This window comes from Thalassophryne amazonica, chromosome 8, assembly GCF_902500255.1.
Source record: "Thalassophryne amazonica chromosome 8, fThaAma1.1, whole genome shotgun sequence".
Taxonomy (NCBI): Eukaryota; Metazoa; Chordata; class Actinopteri; order Batrachoidiformes; family Batrachoididae; genus Thalassophryne; species Thalassophryne amazonica.
Window position 1 is genome coordinate 54,272,754 of NC_047110.1, and position 14,436 is coordinate 54,287,189.

The window sequence follows — 14,436 nt, forward strand, 5'->3', positions numbered from 1 at the left end:
TTTTAATTTAACCTTTATTTAACCAGGTTAGTCCCATTGAGATCTGAGAACTGGGCAGTTATAAAGTTTCCAACCTAACCTGCATGTCTTTAAATGTGGGAGGAAACTGCAGCACCCGGAGGAAACCCACGCAAGCACGGGGAGAACATGCAAACTCCACACAGAAAGGCCAGAGGTGGGAATTGAACCCATGACCTTCTTGCTGTGAGGCAGCAGTGCTAACCACTTTGGATGCAAAAAGGCAGTAAGTTCAACACCACACATTTTTAGTTGAGGACAACATGCACTTGGCTGTTTAAGTCACAATCAGTGTGCAAAATATTAATTTAATTTAACCATTGTTTAACCAGGTTAATCCCATTGAGATCACAATCTCTTTTACAAAGGAGACAATTATGATGTTTCCAATTTAATTCACCTAACCTCCATCCCAGACAGCAAATAGATCCGGGCCGGATGTAGTCCAACATCTGGTACCAATCCTGAAAACAGATCCGGTCCAGACAGTTTTTGCACCCTGGCCCAGATCCGGCACGGCTCTGCTTTACAGTTCTGGAACAGATCCGGACCAGATCTGAACTGGATCCGCAAAAGACCAATCGTGTACAGACCATATCTTGCACGGATCTGGGGCAGATGTAGACCGCATCACAGCACCGTGGCAGGAACAAGTTTTACAGGGGTAAGTTCCGTGGATCCGAGGAAACTGATTTGTATCTATAACACACAGATCAGTGTCCCTGGACTTATAAAACTTAATTGTCGTAAAGAAACAAACCACTTTGCAATAAGCATTTAAAACAGCGTCAGTGACGATCACGATTACAGTACAGAGTTTATAACCGCTAATGGATAGTTTCTGCCGAGTGCAGATAAAATTGCTTATCGTTATGCCCCATGTTCCTGCCACGGTGCTGTGATGCGGACCACATCTGTCCCAGATCCGTGCCAGATATGGTCTGTAAACGGTTGGTGTTTTGCGGATCCAGTTCAGATCTGGTCCAGATCTGTTCCAGAACTGTAAAGCGGAGCCGTGCCGGATCTGGGCCAGGGTGCAAAAACTGTCTGGACCAGATCTGTTTTCAGGATTGGTACCAGATGTTGGACTACATCCGGCCCGGATGTATTTGCTGTCTGGGATGTCTTTAAAGTTAAAATTTTTGCTGTAAGGTCACATTTTAAATGGTATTTATCCCCATTAAAAAAAAAAATTGACATGCAGGGCCTGATTTACTAAGATCCCAGATAAGGAGTGCTCAGTTGCATTGGCAATCCAAACCTTTGCATGTTGGAGTGGAGACAGATTGACAGGTCTGTGTGCTACTGGAACAGCAGTCTATTCTAAACTAAAACCAAGCTTTCAAGTCACAAAATACAGAGGTAAGCGACACCCGCTAAAGTTCCTTTTGACCTTGTTACGGATCATGTTGCGTGTGCAGACCTCATCTATGTATTTGCATGTTCCCTCCCAAATTGAATATTCATAAAAGCAAATGTGCAAAATTGACAATACGCACTATTTTGCGAATTTGACAGATGCAGTCCTCATTGTGCACTCTTTGTAAATCAGCATGCAGGTATATTTGGGTATTTGGAACTACAGTGTTCTTTGCACGTTTTGCACGTGTTTTGCAGTGTTCTTTGCACATTCACACAGGTGAACCTATAGTAAACCAGGCCCATTGCATTTCAACTTTTCAATGGTACGTTTCATTTTAGCAATATCGACATTTACTTTTAATCCATAGCCCTCCATCCAGATTACTTTTTTGGCCTTTCAAAGAAATAACAAACTGGCCATCTCTAAAGACACTAGACTGGATTACTTGAAAGCATGGAATTCTGTAAGCACCGACAGTCAGCGAAACTGCCAACAATAATGTCAGACCTCACAGATTCAAAAACAACCGCGCTAGTGGTCTAATTGATCAGGGCTGATCTGTGATCTGTACGGATCTTCCCACTTGATGTGGCGGATACTCCTTAGGCAGTGTTGCCTCTTTCATTATATTGAAGTGTATAATCATCCAGAGATAGTGTTAAATAATCATATCGATGTCGAACAGGTCTGATTAACAATCATCTTAGTCATCTTTGAATTCAGAAGTAAAAATCTAGATGACATACAACATTTCATTGTTACCACAAAAGCTTCCAGTTTTTCGACATGAGAAATATTACCAGAAATAGTAGGCATATACATCTGCATATCATCATCATCATCATCATAACAGTGAAAACGAATTCCATCACCATATATAATCTAATTTAGGTGTGCTACATGGAGAGAGAACAACAGCTGGCCTAGAACTGTGCCCAAAGGTACTCCATGCTTCACTCTGGGGAAATCAGACATACAACCCCAATTCCAATGAAGTTGGGACATTGTGTAAAATGTAAATAAAAACAGAATACAATTATTTGCAAATCCTCTTCAACCTATATTGAATTGAATACACCACAAAGACAAGATATTTAATGTTCAAACTGATAAACTTTGTGGTTTTGGTGAAAATATTTGCTCATTTTGAAATGCATGTCTGCAACACATTTCAAAAAAGCTGGGACAGTGGTGTGTTTACCACTGTGTTACATCGCCTTTCCTACTAACAACACTCAATAAGCGTTTGGGAACTGAGGACACATCATTGGGTATAAAAGGAGCATCCACAAAAGTCTAAGCCGTTCACAAGCAAAGATGGGCGAGGATCACCACTTTTTGAACAACTGCATGAAAAAATAGTCCAACAGTTTAAGAACAGTGTTTCTCAGCGTTCAGTTGCATGGAATTTAGGGATTCCATCATCTAAGTCCATAATATAATCATAAGATTCAGAGAATCTGGAGAACTTTATACACGTAAGCGACAAGGCAGAAAACCAACATTGAATGCCCGTGACCTTCGATCGCTTATGTGGCATTGCATTAAAAACCGACATCATTGTGTAAAGGATCTTACCGTGTGGGCTCAGGACCACTTCAGAAAACCATTGTCAGTTAACACAGTCTGTCGCTACATCTACAACCCCTGGCAAAAATTATGGAATCACCGGCCTCAGAGGATGTTCATTCAGTTGTTTAATTTTGTAGAAAAAAAGCAGATCACAGACATGACACAAAACTAAAGTCATTTCAAATGGCAACTTTCTGGCTTTAAGAAACACTATAAGAAATCAAGAAAAAAAGATTGTGGCAGTCAGTAACGGTTACTTTTTTAGACCAAGCAGAGGAAAAAATATGGAATCACTCAATTCTGAGGAAAAAATTATGGAATCACCCTGTAAATTTTCATCCCCCAAATTAACACCTGCATCAAATCAGATCTGCTCATTGACATTGACCCTATGCCATGACATTGACCCTAAGTGTCTTTTTGCAAGGAATGTTTTTGCAGTTTTTGCTCTATGGAAAGATGCATTATCATCTTGAAAAATGATTTCATCATCCCCAAACATCCTTTCAATTGTCCAAAATATCAACATAAACTTGTGCATTTATTGATGATGTAATGGCAGCCATCTCCCCAGTGCCTTTACCTGACATGCAGCCCCATATCATCAATGACTGTGGAAATTTACATTTTCTCTTCAGACAGTCATCTTTATAAATCTCATTGGAAAGGCACCAAACAAAAGTTCCAGCATCATCACCTTGCCCAATGCAGATTCGAGATTCATCACTGAATATGACTTTCATCCAGTCATCCACAGTCCACAATTGCTTTTCCTTAGCCCATTGTAACCTTGTTTTTTTCTGTTTAGGTGTTAATGATGCCTTTCGTTTAGCTTTTCTGTATGTAAATCCCATTTCCTTTAGGCGGTATCTTACAGTTCGGTCACAGACGTTGACTCCAGCTTCCTCCCATTCGTTCCTCATTTGTTTTGTTGTACATTTTTCGATTTTTGAGACATATTGCTTTAAGTTTTCTGTCTTGACGCTTTGATGTCTTCCTTGGTCTACCAGTATGTTTGCCTTTAACAACCTTCCCATGTTGTTTGTATTTGGTCCAGAGTTTAGACACAGCTGACTGTGAACAACCAACATCTTTTGCAACATTGCGTGATGATTTACTCTCTTTTAAGAGTTTGATAATCCTCTCCTTTGTTTCAATTGACATCTCTCGTGTTGGAGCCATGATTCATGTCAGTCCACTTGGTGCAACAGCTCTCCAAGGTGTGTTCACTCCTTTTTAGATGCAGACTAACGAGCAGATCTGATATGATGCAGGTGTTAGTTTTGGGGATGAAAATTTACAGGGTGATTCCATAATTGTTTCCTCAGAATTGAGTGATTCCATATTTTTTTCCTCTGCTTGGTCTAAAAAAGTAACCGTTACTGACTGCCACAATCTTTTTTTCTTGATTTCTTATAGTGTTTCTTAAAGCCAGAAAGTTGCCATTTGAAATGACTTTAGTTTTGTGTCATGTCTGTGATCTGCTTTTTTTCTACAAAATTAAACAACTGAATGAACATCCTCCGAGGCCGGTGATTCCATAATTTTTGCCAGGGGTTGTACAAGTGCAAGTTAAAACTCTACTATGCAAAGCAAAAGCCATACATCAACAACATTCAGAAATGCTGCCGCCTTCTCTGGGCCCAGGTTCATTTGAAATGGACAGACATAAAGTGGAAAAGTGTGCTGTGGTCTGATGAGTCCACATTTCAAACTATTTTTGGAAATCATGGAAGTTGTGTCCTCCGGACAAAAGACCATCCAGATTGTTACCAGCACAAAGTTCAAAAGCCAGCATCTGTGATGGTATGGGGGTGTGTTAGTGTCCATGGCGTGGGCAACTTACACATCTGTGATGGCAGCATCAGTGCTGAAAGGTAGATCCAGGTTTTGGAGCAACACATGCTGCCATCCAAGCAACGTCTTTTTCAGGGTCGTCCCTGCTTATTTCAGCAAGACAATGCCAAGCCACATTCTGCACGTGTTACAACAGCGTGGCTTCGTAGTAAAAGAGTGCAGGTACTAGACTGGCCTGCCTGCAGTCCAGACCTGTCGCCCACTGAAAATGTGTGACGCATTATGAAGTGCAAAATATGACAACGGAGACCCCGGACTGTTGAACAACTGAAGTCGTACATCAAGCAAGAATGGGAAAGAATTCCACCTACAAAGCTTCAACAATTAGTGTCCTCAATTCCCAAATGCTTATTGAGTGTTGATAGTAGGAAAGGTGATGTAACACAGTGGTAAACATACCACTGTCCCAGCTTTTTTGAAACGTGTTGCAGGCACCCATTTCAAAATGAGCAAATATTTTTACCAAAACCACAAAGTTTATCAGTTTGAACATTAAATATCTTGTCTTTGTGGTGTTGTCAATTGAATATAGGTTGAAGAGGATTTGCAAATCATTGTATTCTGTTTTTATTTTTATTTTACACAACGTCCCAACTTCAATGGAACTGGGGTTGTAATACTGTCAGGAAAAAATGTCTTGCAATTGACCAGACAAGGAAAATCTCAGCCACATAAACACTTTACTAGAAATAACTCCATAGTTTTCTGTTCTTGTATAGCAAATTGGAGTGATCCACTGTATCGAACGGAGCACTAAGGTTTAATTGCAGCAACACCAAAGTACAGCATCTATTGCCAGCAACAATTCACTCACTACTTTAACAAGCACAGTTTCCATAGAATGATGAGGTCTAAAAGCAAATTGTAGAGGTGCAAACAAATTATTCTCAAACAGATATGCCAAAATTTTGTTGTAGTCCACGCTCTCAAGAATTTTCAGTAGAAAAGATAAATTGGAGACAGATCTCTAATTTGCTAGTATCCCTGGGCTCAAGTTAAATTTTTTTAAGAAGACTTTCTTAAAGTTAGCAGGAACCACGCCAGTGGAAGGTGATAAATTTAACAACATGCAGCATCAAAGGTCATAATGATACCACATCATCGATAGACCCATAAAACAGGTAGTTAATTTTGCAGCCCTAACCATTGTTGTTAGACTCTGTTGAGAAACAGTGTCATAATCAGAGCTGGTCTTTATTCGGCTTCGATAATTAATACCTCAGTGGGACACATAAGGATAAGGAAGACTGAGAATTTTACTCCTAATATCTTATATTTGATAATTAGAAAAATCTAAGAATTCTTGTGCTCAAAAAATTCAAACAGGTAGCAGACTGATGGCCCCAAGTATGTTTTGCCAGAGTATACAAAACTAGACATGCTTGCCAGTTGCTGGACAGTTTCCCCTGTCGGAGAGTTCAGGAATGTGCATCCATTTCTAATTTTGAATTTCATATTAAAAGGTTAGAATTATTGCAGAGTGTGTAATGCATTGACATGTATACTTGCCATTGCTACTGTAGCTCAAATTATGTCTTGTATCCAGAATTTTAAAGTACTGGTAACTGGACTTCTTAAGTCCGGTTGACCTGACTCAGTCAACTTGCTTGGAGAATGCTTATTTAATTTTAAAGCTGCTACATCACTATCAAATATTAAGGTCTGTTTTTCTATTGTATCAAATACTTATTTCATGCAATAAAATGCAAATTAATTATTTAAAAATCATACAATGTGATTTTCAGATTTTTTTTTTTTAGATTCTGTCTCTCACAGTTGAAGTGTACCTACTATAAAAAAAACAAAACAAAACAAAATCAACAGTGGACTGTGGAAATCCTTATTTGCCTCACTGTAACATATTCTTCCATGATCTAAAATCGTTGTGGAACATCCACACTTGAGTGGTTGCTTCATTTCACTTTGTGAAGTGACAGCTTGTAGGTAATATTCCTCATTAAATTAATGCACTGAACATCTGTTCACTTTGAATGTCTTTGTGTTTTTGTCCTTTCCTCTACTCTCCTCCACAGACCTACCAACTGGATGGGAAGAAGGATACACTTTTGAGGGAGCCCGGTGTTTTATCAAGTGAGTTTAACAACTCCATCTTGCAAGACACACATGCCTCATATGCAGTATCCAAACATGCCATATGGATTCTGAACACATCCCTTTCTTTGGAGAAAAATGATCAACCTTGCAAAGTATTCTTTTCTTTTTTCTAAGTTTATTCGCTGGAATGAAAATCTCACTCAGGCATACCGCTGTTCCCGAAAACTTCAGAAGTAAATATTGTGCAGTTCTATATTTGGAACCATTAGTCTGTTTCTGAACAGTATAAGCTTATAAAAAAAAAGTTAATGATTACACAGGGACGATGTGTAAACATGCAGACATGGGCCAAGTGCGGTTGCTGTCTTCTCACAGGCTGGTTTTATTTATTCAAATCTACCTTGTTCTTTGCTGCTTGGTGAGATGATTCAAAGTACAATATAATGATTTCTCCTTTCTGGCTCTTTTGATTCACATGATTCACTCACACTTTGAAATGACACTCGATTTGAGCAGAGGCTGGAATATATTTCTGTATGCACCAACCTACACTATTACGAGAATTTGAAAAGACATCTTTTAAAAAAATTAATCTTCCCTCAGATGTTGTTTGAGCCACCCCTGTATCATTTGTAGTGGTTGTGTAGGCAGGAGAAAGTATGACATACCCTCCATGTCCACTGACACACAGCATCGTTGTGCTTTCTTCAGTGTTTGCTCCTCTACATTTGAAGACAGCGATCTACAGGATTTGCATTAGTTGCTGCAGATTGCATAGTCTTTGAACTATGTTCATGTTTTCTTTTCTTGCTTCCTTGGTACCCTGATGCATTCAGCTAATCAAAAAAGATCACAAGAACTGTCATTCAGGGAGTGCTGATAATCAGAGGTTACTGCTCCAAATGTTTAAACCTGAGGAGATGAGAAGAAGTATTGTTATTTTACGTACCTTTTTGAAATATTTATCTCATGGAGCATGTATTTTTATTTATTTATTTATTTTTAAACCTCAGATGAATTTTACTGCCAGAATACTTCTGCGGTATGACTAAAAACATTGCAATATGCAGGGTATGAATTTAGTATATTATGCCTTTTTATCCTCACTGAATCCTTCGCCGGCTTTGACTTCCTCATGAATTTGAGGAGCTTCGTGTGGCAGGCTGCCAGGCAGTATAAGTGAAAGGCAGCAATTTTACATTCCAGTGTTATATCACTTGCTTCCCGGTGTGAAAGAGAGTTGGTGACTGCACTCATTAGTTCATCACTACATTTGTGGCACGGCCAGATAACACGGTAAACTTCTGTAAGAAGGTAAAAAGAGAAAATATAACGCAATGCTAAAATACTTTTTCATTTCATTTATTTATTTAAAAGGGACAACACATTAATGAACACATAAAGTGTAAATATGTCAGATTATAGCCATGGGCTAATTTCCATCTGTAGTCCCTGACAGACTATAAGAATTAAACAATTTACAGAAAAAACACACAAACATCACAGGAGCTTACAATACAACAGACTACATTACATAGGGGTCACCAACTACTACAACAAGACACAGACTAGACAAAAGACAGGAAACAAAAGGACACTGACTTGATCTGTGCATGAAGGTTAGCTTACACAAATTCAGTCAAAGGAGGACGCACAGTTAAAAAACTAAAAAACTACATGTACAATTCAATTGGAATAAGTTAATTAAATTTGCAAGTCTAATTTCATACATTTATGTATTTTAAAAACCATAACTTTAAGAACAATAACTTATAAAGTGCTGTAGTGCATTGCACATTCCCTACAGTTCTTCTTAGTTTCTATAATTGAGTTCATAATGCTCACATTTTTAAGAATCTTTAAGAAACACTATAAGAAATCAAGAAAAAAAATTGTGGCAGTCAGTAACGGTTACTTTTTTAGACCAAGCAGAGGAAAAAAATATGGAATCACTCAATTCTGAGGAAAAAATTATGGAATCATGAAAAACAAAAGAACGCTCCAACACATCACTAGTATTTTGCTGCACCACCTCTGGCTTTTATAACAGCTTTCAGTCTCTGAGGCATGGACTTAATGAGTGACAAACAGTACTCTTCATCAATCTGGCTCCAACTTTCTCTGATTGCTGTTGCCAGATCAGCTTTGCAGATTGGAGCCTTGTCATGGACCATTTTCTTCAACTTCACCAAAGATTTTCAATTGGATTAAGATCCGGACTATTTGCAGGCCATGACATTGACCCTATGTGTTTTTTTTTCAAGGAATGTTTTCACAGTTTTTGCTCTATGGAAAGATGCATTATCATCTTGAAAAATGATTTCATCATCCTCAAACATCCTTTCAATTGATGGGATAAGAAAAGTGTCCAAAATATCAACGTAAGTGCATTTATTGATGATGTAACGACAGCCATCTCTCCAGTGCCTTTACCTGACATGCAGCCCCATATCATCAATGACTGTGGAAATTTACATGTTCTCTTCAGGCAGTCATCTTTATAAATCTCATTGGAACGGCACCAAACAAAAGTTCCAGCATCATCACCTTGCCCAATGCAGATTCGAGATTCATCACTGAATATGACTTTCATCCAGTCATCCACAGTCCACGATTGCTTTTCCTTAGCCCATTGTAACCTTGTTTTTTTCTGTTTTGGTGTTAATGATGGCTTTCGTTTAGCTTTTCTGCATGTAAATCCCATTTCCTTTAGGCGGTTTCTTACAGTTTGGTCACAGACGTTGACTCCAGTTTCCTCCCATTCGTTCCTCATTTGTTTTGTTGTGCATTTTTGATTTTTGAGACATATTGCTTTAAGTTTTCTGTCTTGAGGCTTTGATGTCTTCCTTGGTCTACCAGTATGTTTGCCTTTAACAACCTTCCCATGTTGTTTGTATTTGGTCCAGAGTTTAGACACAGATGACTGTGAACAACCAACATCTTTTGCAACATTGCGTGATGATTTACCCTCTTTTAAGAGTTTGATAATCCTCTCCTTTGTTTCAATTGACATCTCTTGTGTTGGAGCCATGATTCATGTCAGTCCACTTGGTGCAACAGCTCTCCAAGGTGTGATCACTCCTTTTTAGATTGATTTTTAGACTGATTTCATGCAGGTGTTAGTTTTGTTGTGTGTTGGGGGGTTTGGCTGCCGCTCCTCAACCCGCGTCGGCACATAACAGTAGTTCCCGGCCAGTCTAAAATGGACCCAGCGGCAGAAGCGGTTCCATTTGCCGAAAGAGTTCAAGAATACTTGGAGAAAATATGGGAGCAGTTACAGTATCTCGCAAACCTAATTAAACAAACAGGTGCCCGCATTACGGAGCTTGCAGTGCAAGCCGTTCCGCTTCCTGCTGCTCCAGCTGTGGCACCATCGATACCAGTGCAGATAATTCCGTCTCCCAGAGAGTTGGCTTCCGAACCAATTATCGGTCATTCAGAGCCTTATGCGGGAAACGTCGAAGTCTGTGCTCCGTTTTTGATGCAATGTTCTCTGGTTTTTGCTCAGCGACCGGCTTCCTTCTCTTCTGATGGTAGCCGTGTCTCATATGTGACAAATCTGCTCCGAGGTGACGTCTTAGCTTGGGTCACTGCGTGGTGGAGTAATAACTCTCCATTGTTAGGATCCTTTAAGGATATCTCCAGGTGTTCTTGGACAGGCATAATAATGGACACAAAAAAAAAAAAAAAAAATTATTTGGGCTGTTTTTGTTTTCTTGTAAGGGGTTATACATTGTTTGGGGATTTAGAGGCGGTTCTGGTGGAGTGAACGACTGGCAGTTCGGAGCTCGGCTGGACTCGGGTAATCGGTTGTTTTCGTTATTTGGACTTAGGTATTTTCTGTTTGAGGATTGGGTCGTTTTGTTTTGTTGTTTTTTATTTCCCTGCTTCCCTAACCCCAACCTCACATTGCTCTAAGACCGTTTGTCTTGGGTTGTGGGGTGGTGCAGGTTGGTCACGCTGAGCATTTTTCAGAAGACCTCTGCACCTAGGGGGGGGTTGTCAGGGGCGTTTTTTTGGGTTTGGTTAGGGCCCGGTTCCTCTCCAGCCCTGGTGGGCCTTTGACCGTTCGTCATTGGTGTTACCGGGGTGTGGTGCAGCGGGAACATACCTCAGTCGGAGTGGTGGGCCGATCTGTTGCCGTTCGCCATTTTGGTAGTTCCACCCCTCCCGATAGGCTGATGGTATGGTCGGGTAGGGGCACCGGACCTATTTCCGGTTTTCCGCTGCGCTTCGGGGATGGGACCGGGTTAGTTTTTCCTGTTTCCTTCCCCAGCTTAGTAGTTTTGTGCCGTTCACCAAAATTGAGCTAACGATTGGCTCTGGAAGTGATCTGGGGTCTTTCGGTGTGCTGGGCGGGGGGGGGTAACAGGGTTTTCCAGTTGTTTTATTTGCCCCCGGGGTGTTTTAATGAAGTCCGCCGGGGGTTGGATTTTTGTGTTTTTATGCTTCCTTCCATGTTCCACCTCCAGGGTTGATGGGATGGTCCTCTGGGGGGGAATTGATTGTGGGGCCGACTAACCAAGTGTGGCCGGGTCTGGGGTTCCTGGGTTATGGGGAGGGTGCCTCCTGGGGTTGATGGTACGGTCCTCTGGGGGGCGCTGTTCCTCCATGTACACCTGGGGACCTCTGTAAGATTCCGGCTTTGGTTGTCTCTCCTGGAACTGGCGGTAAAGGTCTTCTGGGGGGCTCTGCATATCGTTCTGGGGGTGGTTGTTTTGTTATTTTTCTTTGTGAATTTATGTTTGTATTGTGTTGTTGGGGCTGTGTTGGGTTATTGCATTTGGGAGTTTTTCTTTTCTTCCCGGGGTTGGCTGGGACGGTCCCCTGGGGAGGGTTTGGGTGGGTTTTGTGTTTTTCTTCTATGTTGGGTTGTATATGGGACTTTTTTGGGGTTTTTGTTGATGCCAGCCGGCCTTCCATGATGTGCGTGCATGCTGACGTCCACGACATGTCTTGTAACTCACTCCAGAGGGGTTTTCAGGTTACAAAAACAGCATTTTCAGTTTTAGAAGTGACAGCTTTTACACAATATATGAGAAACATGTTAGATTTACACACAACCACAACAGCTTTGGAGCGGATTCCACCATGTTGAATTAGCAGCCAGAGAGAGACCAGCCAGTGATGGTGCCTCTCTACTCTAATTGGCTGCCTCCCCCCAAAAAAAGCATATTTGCATGATAGCATAAAATAGGAAATGGAATGTGTTGTGAAAGTGTAGTGACACGGACCCACAACAGGGGGCGTAAATGAACAGACAATAGAAGGAGTTAAATTTGAACACTTTACTGTTGTGAATGCCACAACCACACACAGCAGATTATAGAATAAATACAAAGTCAATGGATAAAGGTGTCGTGTGGGCAGGCTCGACGATAGGAGACGTCCGTCTAGAGAAGAACCGGCACCACACGATTTCCTCCGCCACCGAACCCGAAGCATACTGGAGCCGCCAGGTCCCGAGTCCCTCAGGTGGCCACCGTCTCCGCGTGTCGGATCTGGTACTGCTGGCGAAGAGCAAAGACAGTCAAGTGTGGGTGTGTGTACACCCAGTAACAACAACGGTGGGAATTCCACCTCTAACACACACTCGTGCAGCGTCTGTCTATTCACTTATCTGGCGGAAAGCAGAGCGAAGCAGTCGCGGCCCACGCCGGTCCTCCGGGGAGACAGCTGCAACAATGTATCTACTGGAATCAATATTGGAATATTCAGGCTGAGAGTATTACCTCCGTAGAAGAACGATATCTCGGCGACGTGGTGGAGGTGTCATCCTGCTTTTATCCGGGGTGAAGTGCAGATGATCGGTGACAGCTGTCATAGTTGATGAGTGACAGCTGTCACCTCGGCTGTTCCTGTGAGGCGGCAGCGCCCTCTCGTGCCTGAAGCCCGCACTTCAGGCAGGGCGCCCTCTGGTGGTGGGCCAGCAGTACCTCCTCTTCTGGCAGCCCACACAACAGGAATGTGTTTTTTTGACCTCTTAAAATAGGTCAAGCTTAGCCATCTTTGAACTTGTCCATGGTCTGTGTCCTATGAATGAATTTGAAGACTCTGGCAGTAATAGGACTGGACTTATACTGAACACAGACAGACGGATGGATGGATGGATGCAAAGCCTTCGTAATACCCAATGGCTATATTTTGATGGCCTTGGGTAAAAAGTAAAATGTAAATACCAAAGCACTAGTCACTTCCTCCACAGATTATGCAGGCTCCATTTTGGTAAATAAAAGTACATTTTGATTGCTGGATTGTTTTTAGTTTAGCTGCTTTTTAGAGTTTGATACAACCAGGTTATAGCAGCAGGACATAATTTTAATGTCTCCATTATTACCTCCACCAATGAAAGTGGAGGAGGTAATGTTTTCATCCCTGTCTGTTTGTCTGTTTGTGAAAAGCCTGGAGCCCACAATTTTCATATATCATTAAGAAATTTTTACTGAAGATTCATATCCTGATAGGCAAGAATTGGTTCAATTTTCAATGTCATAGTTCAAAGGGCAAAGTCAGGAAAAATCTTGGAAAATTGGGAAAATCCCCATCTTTAACAGAAGGAATTTTCAAAAATGCATAACTCTGTCAAAACAGATCAAATTACTTGAGAGCGTTATGTAGGATGGTATCCTTTATCGACTGAGAAAGTTTGATATGGCTCTAATCCAGATTACAGATTTTGTGGCCATTGATTTTGTGGCCATTTAAATTTAACATTGAAAACTCCATTTAATGCATATTTTACATTATATAATGACTGGGTGGATTCTTGTTACTTGATTGGTGCTTTGTATGTCTCGTGACATGGATTTTTTGTCTCATTTGTGTTGTGTTCTATTTACCATGCAAATTTGGTTCCATATGTTTTGTACCATTGCATGCTGCTACCACCAATGCATGCACACGCTAGTGGGGATGGCGTTTAGCTAAACATGGCGGAGTTTTGTTTTGATGGACAAGGATTTGAACAAGCTAAATGACAGTGCTAACTTTTCTAGCACAACAGCAACAAAAAAAAAAATCCACTATGCCGTAAGCCGTCTGGAGGTATGAAGAGCTGTTAGGATGAAGAGTTTAGAGTTAGGATGAAAACCTGGACAAATTTCTGATGCAGTTTTTTGCTGGACTGAGGAAGTACATTAAGTCAGTGTGCAGCATTACGGACTACATTGTCAGAATTATTTTTGAACTGTCTGACTGTTTTTGCATGTTGACTGAGAACAATTTTGGACTCCAATATAAAGTTAGTGTTGGACTGTTGATGTCAAAGCACCAGTGACACACCAAAATGTAAGTCCCTTTGTTATTATTTACAAATTAATAAAATATCAATGATATATATATATATAAATATATATATATATATATATATATATATATATATATATATAATATATATATATATATATATATATATATAAATGAAAGTTTTTTCAATTTTTTTGCATCATTGAATGGAACTTTCCATCTTTTACCTCATGCCCTGATCACACTCACATTTGAAAGTGAGGTGCAGGCTAGCACTTACTACCGCCTGACAAAGATTGATCTGGATCTGATCCAAATTATGGATT

General features: G+C 40.6%; 1 protein-coding gene and 1 long non-coding RNA gene across 12 annotated transcripts in view; one reads left to right on the plus strand and one right to left on the minus strand.

The window, feature by feature from the left end:
* LOC117515636 overlaps nt 1–14,436 on the minus strand; it is a 402,159-nt gene that overhangs the window by 253,420 nt on the left and 134,303 nt on the right. The gene's annotated exons all lie outside the window — the stretch shown is intronic.
* The window catches only part of LOC117515633 (pleckstrin homology domain-containing family A member 5-like), a 366,809-nt gene that overhangs the window by 11,399 nt on the left and 340,974 nt on the right, over nt 1–14,436 (plus strand). For all 11 annotated transcript variants that reach the window (XM_034176275.1, XM_034176273.1, XM_034176274.1 and 8 more), the window contains exon 3: nt 6,844–6,901. In XM_034176275.1, the coding sequence (XP_034032166.1) occupies nt 6,844–6,901 (58 nt within the window). The remainder of the gene's footprint in view (nt 1–6,843; nt 6,902–14,436) is intronic.